The sequence below is a fragment of the Semicossyphus pulcher genome, unplaced genomic scaffold, assembly GCF_022749685.1.
Source record: "Semicossyphus pulcher isolate SPU_LCO1_2020_fin unplaced genomic scaffold, fSemPul1.0.p SCAF_3, whole genome shotgun sequence".
In the NCBI taxonomy this organism is placed as follows: domain Eukaryota; kingdom Metazoa; phylum Chordata; class Actinopteri; order Labriformes; family Labridae; genus Semicossyphus; species Semicossyphus pulcher.
In genome coordinates this window covers 33,966,702-33,988,040 of record NW_027211704.1, presented here as the reverse complement: position 1 = coordinate 33,988,040, position 21,339 = coordinate 33,966,702, and the positions used below count along the sequence as shown (strand labels likewise).

At 43.9% G+C, this 21,339-nt stretch overlaps 1 protein-coding gene across 1 annotated transcript in view; it reads left to right on the top strand.

Annotated features, from left to right (window-relative positions):
• The window catches only part of LOC138605856 (serine/threonine-protein kinase 4-like), a 42,805-nt gene that overhangs the window by 1,134 nt on the left and 20,332 nt on the right, over positions 1 to 21,339 (top strand). The window contains exons 2-9 of the mRNA XM_069678310.1: positions 6,104 to 6,184; positions 7,514 to 7,642; positions 8,132 to 8,246; positions 8,351 to 8,515; positions 10,810 to 10,977; positions 11,101 to 11,238; positions 11,370 to 11,501; positions 12,988 to 13,201. Of these exons, the coding sequence (XP_069534411.1) occupies positions 6,104 to 6,184; positions 7,514 to 7,642; positions 8,132 to 8,246; positions 8,351 to 8,515; positions 10,810 to 10,977; positions 11,101 to 11,238; positions 11,370 to 11,501; positions 12,988 to 13,201 (1,142 nt within the window). The remainder of the gene's footprint in view (positions 1 to 6,103; positions 6,185 to 7,513; positions 7,643 to 8,131; positions 8,247 to 8,350; positions 8,516 to 10,809; positions 10,978 to 11,100; positions 11,239 to 11,369; positions 11,502 to 12,987; positions 13,202 to 21,339) is intronic.

Here is a 21,339-nt window from a genome sequence, read left to right as displayed (position 1 = left end):
AGTCTCAAAATATTGGTATGGGAGAGCACTGCTTTAAAACGTTGGTCCAGAATCTGATCATTTCAATCATCAAAAACTTATGGTGACCCCCTGTGCCCTGTCGACCCCCTGTGCCCTGTCGACGGTGTCATTGTTACTCTAGAGACTACACTCCAATCAGGATAGAAATGTATTCATTTGCAGTAACCCTTCTCTCTAATGGTGTGTTCAGACTACAAGGAAAGTAAATTTTCATCTCATATATGTTGGAAAACGAAACGCCATCCTTTCTTGTCTTGTACCATCAGTTGTGGCGCACACAAATTGCTTAATCGAATCCACTTCTCAAGGAATTTGCTCGACTGCCACTTCCAGCTCCTCGAGGCCGACCAGTGCCCAGTTAACATTCATCTGTTAGCGAGAATCGGCTCGGATCGGTTCCAGGTTTTCTTGGATGGACAACAACTACCGCTCTGTCATAGCTGTGGAGAGCGTGTCCACCTGTCCCCAGTCTGTCTTTTAGTCTGAACACACGATCAAGTGGGTGGACTCAAAGCATTAAAAACGTAGCTGCAAGATGCCAGTGGAGCAGTTTTTGTGACTGAATCTCCTTCCATCAGTGCCCCGGCATTGAACCATTTTTAAAGTCACTGAGACCTCTTGGCATTTTGAAACTAAATCAGAACAAACGGGGCCTTCTCGGCATTTTCTAGCCTGATTAACATACGCATACTTAATGTTCGATTCCTCATATGTTTAACTAAACAACGATGATATGTCTGTTCGGTGTCTCTGCATGGAAACTACAGCCAACACTGTGCTTGATGCTTTTTTTAGGCTAGCTTCTACTACAGCCTGTGTGCTTCATCTATAGGAAAAAACTCCAGTAGATATTTTGATTAACATTTATAACTCCGACTCCAACATGATCTGCAGATGTGACCTTTTTTATGTAGCATTCAAAGAAGCCTAAAGAAATTCAACACAGGCAGACAAACTCCTCGAAGTGTCCTGGTGGTGTAATTTCCAAGCAATGCATTATAACCAATGCCCAACCTAGTAGACTCCTTATTTATTCTACCCCATAGATTTTAACCTAAGTAAGACAAAGCATGACTGGATGTTAGCTGCCTAATTGTATCATGCGGTGCGTCTGTGTAGAAGCTGCACTCTTATGTTCCTCCACTCATTTATTCAGGTTTTTCATGTAATGTGTCCCCTATCTTATGTAACCTGCGTGTGTGTGTGTGTGTGTGTGTGTGTGTGGGTGTGTGGGTTTGGCTCGACACCCCTGAGAGGTGGATTGTCATCACTACAGGCGTGTGAAACCACAGGCTGAAAGAATTAAGCCACAGGAAAGAGTTCAACTTTGGTATTTTCACTCCTTCTGAATGTAAATAATAAATGTGAGGCTGTGTCAGCCCTGCACTGTGTGCGTCAGGTAGGTTAGGTGTCATGTCTGTGCCAATGCTCCCTGCATTGTTGTTGTTTGTTGTCAGCTGAGTAATTATTGAACTTTGAGATGATTCAAAATGGTGTCAGTGGTTTGTTTCTATGTGTTAATACTTGGGGATTTCCACCAACAGTCCACTAATAAAGGTTAAAGCTAAAACAGTCAGTCACTAAGCTGATCACCTCAAAGGCAGGAAAGTCCACGCTAATTATTCTTAAATTGATTCCCTTTTCAGGTATTTTTTAAAGCATAAATATGAAACATTAAAGATACTATCTTGAATATTTCAGTTTAGTGCCCTTGAGCGCCACCCACTGGTGATAATTAGTGATTACAGGAGCACACGTCCCAATTTGACCAGATGTCTACAGCCTGCTCCCTTTGCAATGGTTTTAACTCCTGATTATCCTCGCTTTCCTTTTCAGACTGTTTGCCTTCAGCTGAGCGTCGAGTTTGTTTCTTCTTCTTTGGATTTTCACTTCTTGTTGAAGTTGTATCTGTAGTCATCCATCTTTTCTTTGTTTGTTCAGCCATAGTAGATTACTGTTTACTCGCAACACTTGCAGAGAGCAGAAAAGCAGACGCTTAGCTCCGCCTACCCTCTCTGGCAGACCACAGACACCCAGTCCATAATAATACTAATAATATAAAACTCATAATACTGCAAATGCAAAGGCTTTCATCAGTGGGCCATCAGCTCATTGTTACCTCATTCGGTGGTCGAGACTTAACAGACATTTATTTAAATGACAAAGTTTGAGAACATACCTGTACGGTGTTCCAGCTTCTGAAATGTGAAGATTTGCTGCTTCATTGTGTTAAAATCTGGATATTTGGGGTCCACGTGGGCTGTTGTAATAGTTTAAATATGCTAAAAATAGGACAAAAAAATGACAAAACGAGCTAAGACTCCTCATAATGCCTCTTTTAGGATTGAAAGGAAGGCCATTAAAGAGTTTCACTTTGGAAACGTGTTCACTATCTCCGTTTGTGTTTGACAGAACAGGAAGTGAAGAGTTCCTATTCTGTCAAATAATCAGGAGGATGCTGGTAAAACACACGGCTCTGTTGTTATCATGTCCGCTCACTCATCCAGAGGTTCCTCATCGAGCTCATGTTAGAGTGGAGGGTGTAGGAAATGTCAGCAGTGTATGTGGAAGGGGTGTTAAAAGATGGCAGTCTGGAGCTTCAACACAAAGTCAGGCCTGTAGTATCAGTCTAATAGCAGCTGTAGCTTTGTATGGACTCAATGTATGAACCGTGGATTTGGGGTATTAACAGGTTTAAGTGAATATGGGACTCTCACAAAGAGGTTTAAACAGTATGTGGAAAAATAACATATTTTCACATCACATCCAATTTCTATCCTTTTGCCAATTCACCATGGCAACGGTACACAAAAAGAGGATGTTAGTGCATGTCCACGGTGGGTGATATTGTTGGTGTGCAAATGTCGCAGTGACTGTAGAGATAAACGGTAACGCTCAAATAAAAAGTCATCGGGAAATGAAAATACATCTAATCGGGGTCTTAACATCCTCTCCCGACGAGGGTTGAACTCCCTGCGGAGAAGTGCAGCCCCCTCGTCAACAATGTCCTCGACAAATGGACATGCTGTGGTCGCAAAAAGTGGGCTTCTATGTCACATTTTTTATTCTGTAACCGCTCAAACACGCGCGTGAGACAGGCTGAATGAATGAGGAAGTCGAATGAGGGTTTTATAGCCTAGAGGGAGGAGACAGAGCGAAACTCTGAGTTTCCTGAAGAAAACCTGCTCCCGACCAGGTGAGGTTCACAGACACAGTTACCATAGTAACCAACTCAGAGTTAAAGTTACCTCTCTTTCTGAAACGACAAGCCCGAGGTTTCCCTCATTTCAGGGTTAACAAACCTGGGGTTTTCATTAAGCCCGCTTTCTGGAAGGGACCCCAGAGATGGGTCTTCTCAAAGGTTTTAAAGCCATCAGTGGAGAGGGAAGATCTTGTTGTTGTTGGCGAACTCGTCCACAATTTGTGGCCAACAACTGAAAATGCTCCGACATAAATCTAAAGATGAAGTCCTTTAAATAGAAAGAGGCGAGCTGAGAGTCAAAGTAAGTAACGTAAACATTTGGTGTCCTGTACTTTGGGCCTCAGCAGATCCACACATGGATTTGTTAAAGTTCACAGAGTTCATTTGAAATGAAGATTATGGGCTGCTAAGCTACATTAGCATCTCAGTGCTACGCTCTCTGACTTCTGTGGCCTGTGGCTTAAAGTCGATGCAGACTGAAGTCTGGCATCAGTCCGTGTGGGGCGGAGAGTGAAGTTCAGCTCGGTGGGTTTAGAGGAGGTGGTACAGACACAAACGGACCGACTCAGAATGAAACAGTTTCAACGGCTCCAGGCGACATTTTCTTCTTATTACTCATCAGTAATTAGATCATGGTTCATTCACCCACAGGGAAGTGCCACTCCTGTTTTAATGCCACTGTAGTTAGGCACTGACTGATCTTATGTAAACATTAGCCTCATGCTGTATGTGATCAAACACAGATATGAAGCGAGAATTCGGGAGATTTGTTTTTCAGGATAAATCAAACGTTTGGTCTAAAAAATGTGTAAAAATGGTGAAAAATAGTAATTCCATTATCCCAGATCCCAAAGAGACGTCTTCAGAATGCTTCCTTTGTTCAACCAACAGTCCCAAACTCTTTCACAACATCAGTGACAGAGAAAAGCTTCAAATCCTCCAGTTTTAGAAGCAGCAGGTGTTTTTATGCAGGAAAAATTACTCAATCTAGTTCAAGAAAAAAAGTGAATATAACTTATATAGCTAATTTGAAATAATTAATTTTCTTTCAAAATTGATCATTAAATTGTCTTGTCATTGCAGCTCTAGCTGGTACACACGCTTTACAAATTCTAGTTAGTTACATCGCTTCAAAACAAGTGTGATTTATCAATTTAAAATCAATATTGTGACGTGAGACTACGGGTCATATTGTGTATATATAATGTATTTTTATTATGTTATTAAAGATATTTAAAGTGGAATGCAAAAAAGCCAAATATATCCATCCATCTCTTTTCTTCCACTTATCCGGGGTCGGCTCGCGGTGGCAGCAGGCTAAGCACGTTAGCACGTCCCTCTCCCTAGCAACATTCTCCAACTCCTCCTGGGAGTTTTGGAAGCGTTACCAGGCCAGACAGGATGTACTGTATAATCCCTTCAGCGGGCTCTGGGTCTGCCCCGGAGTCTCCTCAGTTGAACATGCCCGGAAAACCTCCACAGGGAGGCGCCCAGGTGGCATCCTAATCAAAAGCCCAAACCACCTCATCTGGCTCCTTTCAGTGTGAAGGAGAAGCAGCTCTACTCCGAGCTCCCTCCGGATGTCTGAGCTCCTTACCCTGTCTCTAAGGCTGAGCCCAGACACCCGGAGGAGGAAACTCATTGTGGCCGCTTGTATCTGCGATCTCATTCTTTCAGTCACTACCCAAAGCTCATGACCACAGGTGAGGGTTGGAATGTAGATCGACTGGTAAGCTGAGAGCTTTGCCTCACGGGTCAGCTCCGTCTTCACCACAGTTCGGTAGAACACCTACATTACTGCTGACGCTGCACCGACCCGTCTGTCAATCTCACCAACCAGTTTACCCTCACTGTGAACAAGACCTTGATGTACTTGAAGTCCTTCGCTTGGGGCAGTACCTGTCTTCCCACCTGAAGGGAGCAATCCACCGTTTTCCAGCAGAGTGGATGGAGAGTTGTTTACTCAAATGATTGCACATAAATCAATGAAAGAAAGCTGAAAATATATGTAAACACAATAAAATACCAACATAACCGTATTCATTTCACATAAAGCTAAAATCTAAATAGACACCCAACGTGATTCTGTGTATGACAAACATCATAGTAACTTATTTCTCACACTCCTAGGTTAGATTACTGGTTGTATAAAAGCACCGACAGATGAACGTAAAAGACTTTTCATGAAGTGATCTGAAGACAAAGGTCAGAGTGCAGAGCAGCAGTTTGCTCTTTTATCTTTGATTCAGCTCCGCCTTCATTTGAAATTTCCTCCTGTCTTCCTGTAGTCATCCTAAAAATGTCTCGTCACGAGCTGCATGTAGGTCACGTTTGGATCTATTTTTGTTTCCACACTCAGACTATTTCTGTCTCGTCTCTCCAGTTTGTTGTGCTTTGTTGTAAAGGGAGACGGCTGCACCCAGAAGGAGGATGAATTAATCCATCTGGTTTTTATTTATCAAGTTTGCACATCCTGACTTTACACCTCAAGGAAACGAGAATAGCTTTTGGTGATGCTGCTTAATTCCTTCAATTACTGCCTAAAATGTTTTCTGACATTTTATGTGTCTGTTTAATGAAAAAAACAACTGCAGAGGGGCTTCAGATGAGCTCAATGTGACAAAGCAGCATTATGATCAAGTGCTGCTTTCAGTGAAAATGCTAATTGTTTTGCAAAAATGATCATTCCCTCGTCTTGTGAATCATAATGTGTCAAAATAAGCAAAAAAGTCAGACATCCTCTGGTATCAGCTTCCCAAAAGTGCACATTTCCTTTGGGACCCTCGTGAGGGATGAAATGATACGGACAATGACCTGAAATATTGATAGTGAATGGTTGCATTTCCCTCTCTAATCTGTCCTCCTGTTGTGTGATTACAGACAGTTGAAGAAGCTGAGCGAGGACAGCCTCACCAAGCAGCCGGAGGAAGTGTTCGATGTGCTGGAGAAGCTGGGTGAAGGGTGAGTCTTCAGTCACAGACTCGAGTCCTGACAGATGGGGCCGTGTCTGTATTCAAATGATCTGTATAAATAAACGTTCTCTCTTCTATTCTTTCTCTGTTCCTCGTTCTCTCTCTGCCTTATTTCTGCTCCCTCTTCGTGTGGCTCCTCCCCTCCCAGCTGCCAATCAACATTAACATGTCCTCCTCACATCCTGTTTCTCAACGCGCTTCCTGTTGTAAGCGGCTGATTGACGCCGTCTCTGAGAGCTGTTAGTTTCCTCATGTGCATGTCACTCACACTCTCTACGGCAAACCTCAGCCACACTGCTGTTATGTAATTAGTGTAATGTCTTTAGTTTAACGGTGTTTGGTGGATCCACTGAGCATTTTTATTTCAGTTGTGTTCATTTGAGCAGGAGAGAGCAAACTCGAGAGGTCTGTGCAAAATGAAAATAGAAACTAATAAGAAAAGAATCCAGAGTAGATCCAGCAAAGGAGGCCTTCACACGTCACAGATGTTGATGACTGATGGACAGCAGATTCTTATGCTTTAAAAACCAAGCATGACAATAATATAAGGAAACAAACAGATTGAAGGTCATTGTTTTGTTCTGGACTTAATATTTGACCACCTTTTGCATCATTTTTTTCTGGACGTGTGATTTTAGTCCAGCTATTCAAGCTCTGAAAAACACCTTCTGGTTTTCTTCACCAGTCGTCATTTTCTCCAAATAAAAGACCTCCGTGAGAATATTTAGTTTGGAATAACTAGAAATGTTGTTAACAATAAAACAAAAGTTCATTTTACACAAACACAAACCTATAAATGGAAGAACCAGAGAAATGTTTTTACAGTGGTCAGCTTTCCGGAGCTGTATACGCTGACATGGTGCTTTGAACACATTAAAACAAAACGTGGAGAGGCGTGACACCCCAAGTGAAGATGCTCCGAGGCGCTTTGTAGTCGTCAAGAATTCATTTCTACCCGAACATGAACCGTCCAAAACTCCTGCAGGGTCTCTCTCTGTGTTCAGTCTTATCCAACTTTAACAACGTGCAATAAATCTGCAGAAAAATTGCAGAAAAACTTTGATCATGTGATTTCAAGCAGCTGTAGTCGAGCCTAAGTCCGTTAAAATGTTGCAATATTGTACGTAATGAAAGTTATTCAGGACAATTCTGTAAAGTATCTGTGTGAACACATCAGGCGGGGATTTGCTGTTTTTTGCCAAATCAGCAGATTTCTAATAGATTGATTTGTGACCAGCGATGTATTGGTCATTACCTCATACACAGGAAACACAGACAGCGACCACAGCCTGGTAAACCTTTGTGTTTTTGTCTGCAGCTCGTACGGCTGCGTGTTTAAAGCTCATTATAAAGAGACCGGAGAGATCGTGGCCATCAAACAAGTTCCTGTGGAGTCCGATCTGCAGGAGATCATCAAGGAAATCGCCATCATGCAGCAGTGTAACAGGTACCAAACCTCTAACAAGGAGCCGTCAGCTCTCCTGTGTTTCATTTTGAGTTACATTGTTTATACACTGTTAGATATAAGACATTTAGCTTTATAAGTACGATGCTTATCTGACTGATGCTGTTTTCCAAAGTGACTCAGAAGAAAAGCTTCAGCCTCAGTCTAAACATGAATCAGACATCAGACAAACTCTTATCAGTTTTTTGGGGAGTTTCCTGTGAACAAAACCCCCCCACACACACACACACCTCCAGACCAAGCTGCTGCTTCACAAAACGTTTAGGGGAAACACGGCGACTGTTTGTTTTTCTTTTGTAAATGCACCAAGGGGTCACCGTTACAATAAGTAATGTATGTTTGTGATGCTGCAGCTGCTAAATTTAATACAGGAGTTAAATGATCATAAAAGCCAAAGCCCGGCTCAAAACTTCAGTGGTGTAAAATATTGTCCTGGCTGTATCATCCTGAGCTGAGTCTGTGTGTGTCCAGTCCCCACGTGGTGCGGTACTACGGCAGCTACTTCAAGAACAGCGACCTGTGGATCGTCATGGAGTACTGTGGAGCTGGATCAGTGTCTGACATCATCCGAATACGCAACAAGACGGTCAGTGACGCTCAGACACACTCAGACTGTAAAGGACAGAGAGTGTAACTATGGCAACACACTCTATGTGACTTTAATCACTTTGACATAATCTCTGTCTGCAGCTAACAGAGGAGGAGATAGCCACCATCCTGCAGTCCACTCTGAAGGGTCTGGAGTATCTGCACTTCATGAGAAAAATCCACAGGGACATCAAAGCAGGAAACATCCTGCTGAACACCGAGGGGCAGGCCAAGCTGGCCGACTTTGGAGTTGCTGGACAACTCACAGTGAGTTCAATACACCTGCTTTATAAGTGATCCTTCTCTCCTTTCAGCCACAGTTTTCTTAAATATGAAACAATGTTCACGGTTGCTTCAGAGATCGGCACAAGTAAAACAACTCTTACAAACACGGGGGCTGAGATGATATAGATTGTTTCTTTGCACATTTAAAAAAGAAAATGTTTTTCTACAGTTCGGTGGTTAACCACAATACTTCCTGTCCCCTTCAACGGCCTTTTTATTACCTTCATTTTTCTTTCATTCTAGCGCCACACTGAACACGTGTCTTTTACCCGTGATTGACCTGCCTTTCTTCACCACCTTCTCAGTTATAAAAGACAGTCAATTCCAGTAAACAGTAGCAGAGGAGGCTGTACCACAGTCTGATTCAGCCCTGCCTCACGCTACCTCGACCCCTCTCTGCTTCCGTCACACTTTGTTTTCTGGTGTGTGGTAATTTTGCGACGCAGCCACAGCCCTTCTGCTGCCTCTCAGAGTCTGTGTACAATGACGCAGCTTAATTACTATCAGCGCAGCACCCAAAACTTTCAGTGAGGACAGTTGTGAGCTCCCACCCGGTATGTGTTAGGCATCACATGTCACAGCCCCAGTGTGTTTGCTGCATCAGTCACACCCTGTTTTATATTGAAATATTATGTAATGGAGCCTTCATCTATTTTTACTTGATGGTGTGAAGGCAAAGATCTTGTTTTTTTAACTGAGAGGAAATATTGAATCATTTGCACAGAAAGGTGCTGTGTTGTTGGATGCTACAAGGACGGCGGTAAATACAGAAGCAGAACCCACTGTTTCTGACTGCATGAAAAAAGAACTGTTTTCATATGGTTGTGTTCTCCACATTCTCCTGTAATTCGATAAAAATATCACAAAATATCGCCTTGCTTACTGTGTAGCTACGTACCTCAATAGATTTAAGCATCATCACCCCTCTATTGTGAAATGATGCTATCAGTAGATCCTTGCCAACACGCAGCTCCTCCTGAGCTACAGCCTGTAGTCTTTGCTGTCCCGGTGTTTTTGGAGACCTCTTTCATTTCTAGGCCTCTTCCACACGAGCTCTGAACTCCTGAAAATGTCCCTTCATTGTCCTGGTGGGCTGCATGTGTGATCGTAAATGGCAGAATTTCTCACCCCGACTTTATGCAGACTTTGTCCTGCCAGCCTCCTCGTAAAATGTCCGCAAGGAGTCGGGGTGAGTCGATGTGTGAACACAGCTGGTAATAGGAACATTCACAGAGACTGGGCAGGCGGGCGGGCAGGGTGATGAAGTGTATATCATGTGACCAGTGTGAAACCAGAAGAGCGACAAATAGAGCCCGCACACTGAATCATGCTCCCAATTGGCCACCCCAGGTCACCCCAAAATCCTAAACTATGTCCGTTTGCCCCGACAGAGGCGTAAAATCAGCCATTTGCTCTGCTCATATCTTTCTTTGCATTTCATTGTGGCACATGTCCTTTTGATAGTACTTTAAACTGTTACTCTGACCACACATCTTCTTTTTGAGTCCTTAAAGAATTAAGCTTAGAAGATGTATATGTTGCCACTCAGTGCAACTGTAGATAGAACGGGTAAATATATGCTATTCATTTGTGTGTATGCTTGTGTGGACACATACTCCCCTTCCATACCCCTGCATAAGTCAGTGCCCCAGTTGGGCCGCCCCAGTCAAAATAGTCTGGATCCGCCCCTGCTCCCAATTAGTTCTTTTATTTAACTACCACTACAGGTGGGCGACGTTTGCGAGCATATGCTCTTCTTCGTCTGAAGACAACGTCACCCACCCGTGGGGGTAGTTAAATAAAAGAACTACCTGGGAGCATGATCCAGTGTGCGGACTCTACTTTTCTGCCCAGCACCTGGACTGTAACGTCTGGATGTGCGCGACTTTGCAAAGTCTTCATTAAATCATCCGAGGTTGAAGAAGAAGCATCGTTTACAAGACGACAGCAAAGACGTCTGCAGAGAGATCAAGAGATTCAGAAGCTCCTGGCTGTGAGGGCCGACGCCAAAATTGTTCGCAGTGTACTTTTTACATTGTGCCTCATGAGACCGGCCCGACAGGGACAATCTCCCGCTGTGAGGGACATGTGTTATAAGACAACTCTGGAAGATTTCAGGACGCAGCATGTTGGGAAATCTTCTGGAAGTTATCAGGAGTGCAAAGGGCTCAAGACATCTTGGGAAGCTCCCCCCAAAAAACAGCTATCTTTATTTTAATGTTCAGGTATTATTTGACTTGACGATCTCTCTCTCAATCATTCTCTCTCTTCCTCAGGACACCATGGCGAAGAGAAACACCGTCATCGGCACGCCATTCTGGATGGCTCCAGAGGTCATACAGGAGATCGGTTATAACTGTGTGGCCGACATCTGGTCTCTGGGAATAACAGCGATAGAGATGGCTGAGGGGAAGCCGCCCTACGCTGACATACATCCCATGAGGGTGAGTCAGTCTGTAGAGTGTCTTCGTGTTTAAGGACAGAGCTCGTGTTTGTGCATACATGAGTATTTCTCTCTGAATTCTCACCTTCCCCTTGGGTGTACTGAGTCGTGTTTCCTCTTCCAGGCCATCTTCATGATTCCCACCAACCCTCCGCCAAAATTTAGGAACCCAGATCAGTGGTCTGAGGGATTTCAGGACTTTGTCGGCCAGTGTTTGGTGAAAAACCCAGAAGACAGAGCGACTGCGACGCAGTTATTACAGGTAACACTACAGAAAAACTCAACTGTGTTGTAGCATTTTGTGTCCTGGCAGGGAGAATACAAAATGTGTCTGCACCTTCCTCCCCCCTCATTGGTTTAACCTTCCTCTCTCCTCCTCTCTGTCCCCTTCAGCATCCGTTCATCAAGTCAGCCAAACCCAATTCCATCCTCAGAGCGCTGATCACAGACGCCATGGAGATCAAACTGAAGAGACAGGAGGAGGCGGAGCAGAGAGAGCAGGATGCAGACGATGACGACAATTCGGTAAAAGCACAAAATATGAAGAAAAGTTTTAAGATGAAGAAGGTGTCATCTGCTGTAGTCAGGGACTGAAGTTAAGCCTGATGCAAATCCTTCTTAATCTTACTGAAGATGTCCCTGTCCCTAAATGTCAGTTTAGCTCTTTCTGTCATCATCACTTACCTGCTCCACACACCAAGTAACTGTAGGAATTTTAACTCAACTCGCTACACTTCGTTTTGGCTTTAAATTCTTCGGCCTTCGCATATTAATAAAGTTTAATTCAATTTTTGAACTGATCAGTCCCTCCAGGATTTCGCAGCATTTCCTGTGACTGTTGTGGCCAAACATTCCCGGTAGCTTTTTTTAAGTGGCAAGTTGTGATGTTTTGAGGCTTTTTTCAGTTTAACACATCACACATCCAATGTGAGCGACTGGGTCAATAAAGCCATCTGTCCGGTGGATCTCTGTGTTGTCCAAAGATAATAAAGAAACAGTGAAAGATGTCCTTCAGTCTTTATACAACATTTCAGACCTCAGAGGATCAATATTGTAAATATCAGAGAAGTGAGTTTGGTGACGTGGGGAAGTTAGATAACTGGTCAAATTTGCAGAAAAGCTGTGGCAATTTGAATTTGTGGGAATTCACAGGAACGCAATTTTAATTTCAATAATTTCGTTCACGTGGTTTTCGAACATTATCCTTGAATGACTGAAAATATATGTGGGCTCCCTTAACTTGTACACATAGGAAGAATAAACATGTTGAAATACATATTAGTTATATACTATATTCTTATATCTCTCTATCTGCTATTTTTTTAATCCACAATAGTTTCTAACTAACAAAAAGGTGTATACTTAATTTATTCTTTGTTGAGGCTCACCTTTTCGATAGAGTGATGGCTGCAACTACCATCAAGCGTTGCTGGTACAGAAAGATATCCAATCAGCTGTTAGCCTGGTGATGAACGTCATCTGATGTCACACACCAATCACACAAACATTTGTTGATTGGCAGGTCATTCTTGTTGCCAGGTTACTTTTCAATTTAAGAAAAAGCCACCTCTCAGTTTTTTAATGTGAAACAGGAATAAACTGCACACACGTCACAGGAAACCCACGTCCTTCAAAATAAAAGCACAGCAAAGACTTTTTTTTTTCTCAAGCACACCTCCACGACCCACTGAAAACAGCTCAGCGACCCACTTTTGGGTCCTGACCCACCAGTTGAGAACCATGGATCTATACCACTTATCCTATTCAGGGCCATGGGGCTGCTGGAGCCTATCCCAGCAGGGTTACACCTGGACAGGTCACCTGTCAATCACAGGGCTGACACACTGAGACAGACAACCTTTCACACTCACACCTACGGGCAGTTTAGAGTCACCAATGAAGCTAACGAGTCTTTGGACTGTGCGAGGAAGCTGGAGTACCCAGAGGGAGGCACGCATGCACGTGGAGGTCCTGTATTATCTCATGCTTTACCCTCTGCCGTGTGTTTCAGGACGAGGATGAGGCAGACGGCTCGGGGACGATGGTGCGAGCGGGAACAGGTGACTCGGGAACAATCCGGGCCGCCGGCTCGTTAGCGGGGTCACTCAGCGGTACGGCGCGGACGATGATCGAACACGAGGACACGGGAACCATGCAGTTACAGCTGGGCACCATGGTCATCAACTCTGATGATGAGGACGAGGAAGAGGCCGGCACCATGAAAAGTAAGAGCCTTAGAGCAAACTCTTTGTAAAGTTATTTGTGTTGATAACAAATGAATCTTCTAAAGACGTGCATGTGTAGAGATCTGCTACAGAAGTATCTGTGGTTCAGCGCATCTGACAAACATTGATGAGGCTGAGGCTACAGTTAACTGATCAGAGAGTAAGAGGAACAAACTGAGGAGGAACATGCTGTGCTATTTTTAAACAAAAGTATTTATTGTGACGCAGCGCTAAGCAACGTGATGCGCCGTTTTTGCCCCGACGCCCTGTTTCTATTTTCATTCCTGTCGCTCACGTAGACTCAGACGAAGAGCGGTAAGTTTATGAAGTTCAGATGAGGACGTACCTGTGTGATACCTAAGGAAATGTTTCTTGATTTTCTTTTACTTTTCTCGCTCAACGGACGGGTTAGCTTGTTTTATAATATCCACATCAGTGAGTGAAATGTTGTGCCTTGACTCGTGTTAACACTGTGAAGCGTCCAGACAATGATATCAACGTCTTTTGATGTTAACATCAACATCAAACATTATGAAGTAGTATTGATAAACTTCCGGCGTTAAGAAAATACATTTCCTATTAAGACATTCGTCTGTGATGCATATTCCCAATCCAGAAGAGAGGTCTCTCGCGGAGCCTGTGTGCGAGGGGCGGGTGCAGTTACAACCTTAAACACTCCTTTTCTTTAACTAAACAGAACAATCTTGGCACCCTGAACTACAGCAGGACAGTAAACATCAATCGGACTCTAATCCTTCGTAGTTCACCCCTCTGGTCTCCAGCAAACAGCTGATAGCAATGTAGTTTGTTTACATGATGTAACAGAAGTGTATCTTTGACGGATGCAGTTACGTCACAGCTTTTTACTGTGACGCATCCATACACAAAATACAATCCACGGTCCAGATGCTGACAAAATATTCTAATTCTTAAACAAAAAGGAAAACGTGACATGATGTGACGGTCAACAGGAAATGTTGGAGCCGTCTTTGTCTGAAATTCTGCCACATAACTGAACAGGTAAATAAAGGTGAAACCACACAGGGGTCAATAAGCAGAAGTGATTTAATCATTAATGGAGTGCAACATAAACAAATGATAATCAATACAGGCACGTCATGGCTCACACAACATTAACAGCTTTTCCATCCACTAGAGGGCGCTGTGAGACCGTCAGTCTGTTCCCTGACTTTCCTGTGCACTGGAGGATCACTGGGCACGTCATCGTCACATACGTTAAGAACTCACAGCTCAACCATTACACAGACAGAACAATACAAAACACTTATACATGATACATAATACAAGAAGCACCTGATTATTCATGACTACATGACTGAGCACTCATCAACAAGTTTGGAATGATCCCAGTCAGGATCCATTAAAGGCACAAATCCACATATTGATCCCCTTTACAGAGAAAGCAGTTCGTCCAAATGAAGACTTTCAGGGCACCACAAACTTCCTGTTAGATGATAGATGTGTTACTGAGCACCTGAGTAGGATGAGTTTAAAATAAGCAGATAAAAATATTGAGATCCTGATTATTAATCATGATTATTTATTAATTTTAGGGACATTTTTTTATTGTACTTTCACATTTATATAAACAGAGCAACACTTTCAGTTCCATGATGTGCTGCGTTCAGGCTCATGTACAAATTTAGCATCAAACTAAGACTTAAAATCAGGTTCTTTACCCGAATTTGGTGCATTATGGGTAATTTCAGTGTGTCTTTGGGAGTTGGGTGGATAGGGTGTCTTTGGGTGGATAGGGTGTCTCTGTGCAGCGTCTCTGTTCTGGATGTCTGACTTGACGCTGGAGGATGGGCAGTAGCTCGTTCTTCCTCTCGGCCTTCATACGCTCATCATGCTGCACTTTGTCGTGTTGCTTTGCGGTGCAGACGCAGGTTTCATGACCTCTTTGCATGTTATTGTTTCTTCTTAACATCACTCGCCCTACACCTGAAACACCTCCAAACAAGCACTGACGAGCCGTTTCAGGGGACCGGTGTTTCGGTTTAACGAGTGACTCGCTCTCTTCCTGTTTTAGCTTAACATCAAGCAGCGTTTAAAACACGACTGAGCGTTAGTCGCCTTCATGACACGTTTGCACAAACGCTTCAAAGACGTAACAGATCAGAATATTTGGAGCTCATAATGAAAAACAACAAAGAGGCATTCACGAGGACAACTACATATTGTCTTCCTGTTTTCACCAGCTGCTGTAACCACGACAACCACAGACACATTCGACTGAAAGTCGCTGGTTAACATGGTCACACACCGGTCTCTGTGTTGGTTACTCTTTCACTCAAAAATGCAGCTTCAAGGTAGGCGCTCATGATGTGACATGCCAGCTCCCCCAAAAGTAAAGCAAAGACCTGTCCATCGGCCCCTGGGGGAGGGGCTGTTAGTTTAGGGAGCGCTTGATTCGATTTTTCCAGGGCCGAGCATTTTAAATGTCAACATGGCCGTCAATTATGTTTATTTAATCGTGGGAAGACATATATCGTGATCGGGAGTAATATCCGATCAATTGTGCAGCTCTAATGTCAGCGATATGATCTTTGTGGCTTCCTGGTTGTATCTCGTCACAAGAGGTCTGGCTGTTGTAGGAGCTGCTCTTAGTAACCAGCCTTTGTCTGGATCCTGTCCTCCTGGGCCGAAGTGAGAAACAACTTCTGTTAAAGTTTCGGAGTCTGGCAGAGTCGACAAACTTAAAATAACGAACCCATTCCCTTCTGCAGAGCGTGTCATTTTTTCGAGGTATGTTGCTTCAGTCTGCCGGAGTCTTTTTGCCGTGTGGGAGCTGTAAGCGTTGGATGTATTTGGTACTTTTGCCAGAGTTGGACCGTGTTCATCAGTGCTGGCAGTCTGTGGGTGAGTTTTATGTGTTTGTTTTTATACGCTAAGAATTAACCTCAATGAGACACTGCAGCACGCTGACTTTGGATGTGTGTGTGTGTGTGTTTGCTTTTGCTCTGTGTGACTCCAGAAATGCACACAGCTTGTTGTACTTTTATGATGACAACAAAGCTACAGTGGAAGTTTATGTCACCATATTAAAACTCCTACATCACATATAGTAAGATGGATGTGTCAGCCATGGGAGCCTTTCAGCTCTTACAGCCAGTGACGGGAGCATGCAGCATGTGGATGGTGAACGTGGTCGTTTCCCGGCCTGCAGTTACCTGATGTAAGCAGCATACAGGTGGACCAACACCAGGGCGCTTAACGACGGGGGATTTAAACATTCATTTATATACAACACAGTGTATGACATCATCTGTATCCAGAGCGTGTGCAGCAGAGATCGGCTGGTGGAGCTGCAGTATTCACGTCCCGCCCCTTCCTCTACCCAAACACACCTTTACCTTGTGGGCGTGTTGGAGCCCTCAGGTGTCCTTGATGTGTTGGAGCCCTCAGGTGTCCTTGATGTGTTGGAGCCCTCAGGTGTCCTTGGCGTGTTGGAGCCCTCAGGTGTCCTTGGCGTGTCGAAGCCCTCAGGTGTCCTTGGCGTGTTGGAGCCCTCAGGTGGGCTCAGTCTGCAGCAGAACAGCTTCTTGTGTCGGTCTGAAGCAGATATTCACGCTGATGGAAAGTTCAATGACTGTAGTGTTAGTGTTAGTTACGTCTCCTCTCGCCGTTCCTCCTCTACTCTGCTACACAGGAACAGAACGCTGCAGGAGCCCCGCTGTCCACAGAGCTGTCAATCATGAGGCCACGTCCCCTTTTTACAGCATCAAATAACTAATTAAAAATAAACTTGTCAGAAAAATGAACACTTGGACATAAAAACGTGTCAGGAAGGCACCTTCATGTAATGCAAAGTCAATGTAGAGCCATGAATTGTTTCTGCCTTGGCTGGGGTTCAAATGTGCTCTGTCTCTGTGGAGGTCCACCTCACAGCTTAAACAGACTCAAAGGATCTGTTAGTAATGTCTTGATGCCAGATACACCAGGACAGCTTCAGAGGTCCTGTGGAGTCAAAGTATGCAGGTGGTTTAGATGTTGTGTCTGAGCGCCGTGTGTGAGACATTAATCTGAACACAGTAGACGAGAACATACAGAGAGATGAATACATGACAGACGTTTCCCTTACTGACAAACTACTTCTACATCTGTGACGCACATAAATACACGCACACACACACACACACACACACACACACACACACACACACACTGTCTCTCGTCTAATGTCCTACTATTGAGTTAGCATAGATCTCCACTGCTGGCAGTTCAAACTGCATTAACACAGGAACATTTAGAGTTCATAATTACATTAGTACCCTGGTATCCTTCAGTGTGTTTGTGCGAGTGTGCATGTCTCGGCTGTGTGCTTAAATGCCTGTGTGTGTGTGCGTGTGTGTGTGTGTGCGCGCGCTCCATACTAATGACCACAGTCTGATGCTGAAGGGCCTTGAGGATTCAGATAAGATGTTACGTCAGGTATCGATCCTCTCTAATGGGTCTGAATAATAAAAAGCCTTTTAATTTACACTGATTAGCCGCTGACCCTCACTCAGAGGGATCCATGATAGAAGCCTCTCTGTCGCGCTCGTCTCTCTCTGTCTGCTGCACTGCTTCTGAAACTCATTCACTGTCAGACAGATTTATTTAAAGACAAATGTTCTAAAGTTACCGACAGGATGTTTAACTCAAACTCCCACACGAAGCACCTTTTGGAAACAACTGCCTTTTTGATTTCCTGCCGTCTATTCTAACAGAAAATGAAGACTTGGAGCCGGTGTTGAAGTCTGACACTGTGCCCCCCCTGCTCCCAAAACAGGGACAGGACAGGACACGATAACATGCACCGCTGTGTCCACAGGGGGCGCCAACATCCACACCAAATGAAAGTTCCTCACTGGAGCTTTAAAGGGGAAAACTGAACAGGTTACTGTTATGGCGTCCGATGTAGGTAATTTTGCACTTTGCAAAATAACACTACTGAAGTATATTTAATATCATGACACACTCTTCTCAGCTGTGATGTGTGCTTCATGTGCTGCAGACAGTGCTGAGAGCATTTTAAACTACAGATTTAGAGCATAACTTGCTGGATAAACGACGTAATCACACCCCGAGCTTTGTTTTCTGCATTTATTGTTCTGTAAAAAGTAGTTCATTTTTTTGCCTTTTATGCCTTTATTTATAGCGAGGACAGTGCATAGTGTCGGTAACGGGGGGAGAGAGAGTGGGGATGGTGCGCGGCAGGGGGCTCCTCATCGAAGACTATAGCCTCTGTAACTGGACCGCTGGCTTGGCCGCTGAGCTAAACCAGCGCCCCCCTCCAAGCGTTTCTTAATACATATACACGTAAACTGATTAATCTGTGACAGGACAAAGTCAGCCCATAATAACCATTAATATCTGTTGGGCTGCAGTTAAAACGCCTCCAGTTTGTGCAGAGCTATCATTAGCCAGCACTTCCTGGGGCCGTGGACAGTGAGTCACTTGAGCCAATCCTTGTAAGCTTTAAATACTGCTCATCATGTTTCTGATGTCTTGTTTAGCTTGTAGTTTCAGGTTCTGATGCTCTCGGTTCCACAGATTATTTCATGGAGTCACCTCTGATACCTCCAGCTGCTGGCTGTGCCAGTAAGCACAGTGACACCACAATAACTTGACTTCCTGTTGTTTTCAGACGCTAGCATACACCTGTTTTATAGAGGCATCGTGATGTACCTCACACATGTTCTGAAAGTACAGGCCTCTTAATATAACAGTCAGGTGTGGATCTACTGTAGGAGAAGCAGAGATAAGTGTATGAACAGTCTGAGCCACTACACGGATCGTTAATCTTTCCTGGATCTCTGTTATGAACTCATTCTTACTCACTTGGGGCGTCTTATTCCTAGAAATATAGTTTGAGCCTCTCCCATGTGCTGCTTTCAAACACAAATATGTGTGATTGGTGAAGTTGTTGTGACAGATCTGTGACAGAGAAGACGTCTCCTGCTGAGTCCCAGAGATGTCGTACTGAGATTTGACAGCAGCTGTTTTTTTCTTATTTCAAGTCACGGGCTTTGATTGGAAGTCTGTCGATGAGAGATGTATTATGTTACGTACTCTTATGATATTTTTTAAAGGATTAAAACTGTGGTTTGCTCTTATGCGTCTGTTTTGTACAACAAGCAGCCAAAGAAAGAAGCTTTTCTTCTGTTACTGTAAGAGGGACTCAAACTTCCCTTTTATTGCCTAAATGCAGCTACATGGAACCATTATGCTGACTTTAATTCATTACTTACATCGAGTTTCCCGTCTCTCTTAAAACCTCTAATCTATAAGTCTGAATGCTTTGCTCTGTCTGTTCTTAAATAGGAAAGTCCACACAGTAAGTTGAGTTCTTCCGTCTCTTTAAGCGTTGCAGTTGGAAAGATACACCACCTCTCCGTATCTGCTCAGCTCTCACATCTCTGAACTTCATTAAAGTTTAATTCTGTTTTGGTGAAGGAGCAGGTGTTAGACCCGTCTAGAGTCCACTTTGGTTTGGCCTTCCCTTTAAAGCAGCTGTGAGGAACTTTTATTCTCTGTTTATTTTGGCGGCCCCTGCAGCGATACGCCTCGTGTAATGGAGATCTTGATATTGCAAGTGTTTTGGAAACAAGGAAGAGAAAGACACAACTGGGGCGGCTGTGGCTCAGAGGTAGAGCAGGTCGTCTTTTATACAGAAGGTTCGATTTGGCAGCCAGCCCCCGAAGTTCACATGTATGCAGTATGGTTAGTATGGGAAGCCGTGCAGTAAGCATAGCTGTCTGCCGTCAGTGGATGAACGTGTGTGTGTGAAAGGGTGAATGTTACATGGAGTGTAAATGAAAGATGCATTTATCTGGTATCATTTCCTGTATTTTCGCCGAGCAAAAATTAATCAGTAATATCAGTTTTTTCCAGTATCGTGCAGCCCCAGTGTATAACTGACCCTTCGCTAAGCCCCTCCCTTGAACGGCCAATGTCCAGTCCTACGTTGGAAACTGCAACTAGGCACGGGCGGCCTGTCAAGCTTTCAGATGCTGTACTGGTGTGTGTATTGAATCTGCAAGTCCGACAGCAGATTTCTTTAAAGTTTAGAGGGGGTGTCATATTTTTAGCTTTTCCTTAGCCAAGAACTCGAGAGGAGAGACGTCGGACATGGATTATAAATTGCGGAAGACCGCACTCGCCGCTTAATCCATCGAAGATCAACAAAAAGTCCTTGTTTATGCTCCACGTTAAGACGCTAACTAACTTGTGTATTGTTGTGTTTTGTGCTTTTATTTCCCCTGGAACATCTGTCACTTAAAGTTGAAAACGCCATGACATTTACTTACACAAAAGCTTGACAGGCGTAGCAACGGAAACCAGGAGGGGCGGGACTTAGCGAAGGGTCAATTGCTTTTAATTAAATGACTTCTTTAAACCTACTGGGACAGAATCTAAACTGCTGGGCTGTAAAGCACTGTGAAAGAGCTCCTAATGTGCTATATAAATAAAGTGACTTACCTCTGTAATAAATTGAGACAGATTCGTAAGCAGTTTAAAAATCTGACCAAGTTGTAAAACTTTCCTTTCCTAAACTCGTGTTTAATGTTCAGTGTTTTAGAGGCTGCAGAACAAACAGGAGCACAGCTGGAGTGAGCGACTGTGATCCCTCTGCGTCCTGTTCTGAAACAGTGTTTATGAGCTCAGCTCCTCTGCAGTAACACGTCTGCTGCCTCGTTCGTCGTTAACTAGCATCATTACCAGAGTTACAGCCAGCTTCGTCTGACTCACTTGGGATGTGTGGTTTACTTTCCAACCTGAACAGTTCCACGAAGATGAACCAACATTTATACTTTTAATTGAAAGTAAACGCGTCCAAGTCCAGAGACGATACTGCTGTGAGGAGACGTCTGATCAGTCAGAGACGGCTCGACAGAGGAGAGCGGGTCAGAGTCTAAATAATGGGCTCGTCAGTGGGTGACCAGCAGTGATGGCAAAACATCCCTATTTATTTATAAAGCTTTTAATTCATCTGATTAGAGAGTCAGGCAGCCTGTCCAGTCCTTTCACTTGGCAGTTAAACGAATGTATATATAATTAATCACTCAGTAGCAGTAAAATATTTTGGGTTCATGTTGCATCCAGTAAAAAGACTCTGCTCTTTTCCGTTT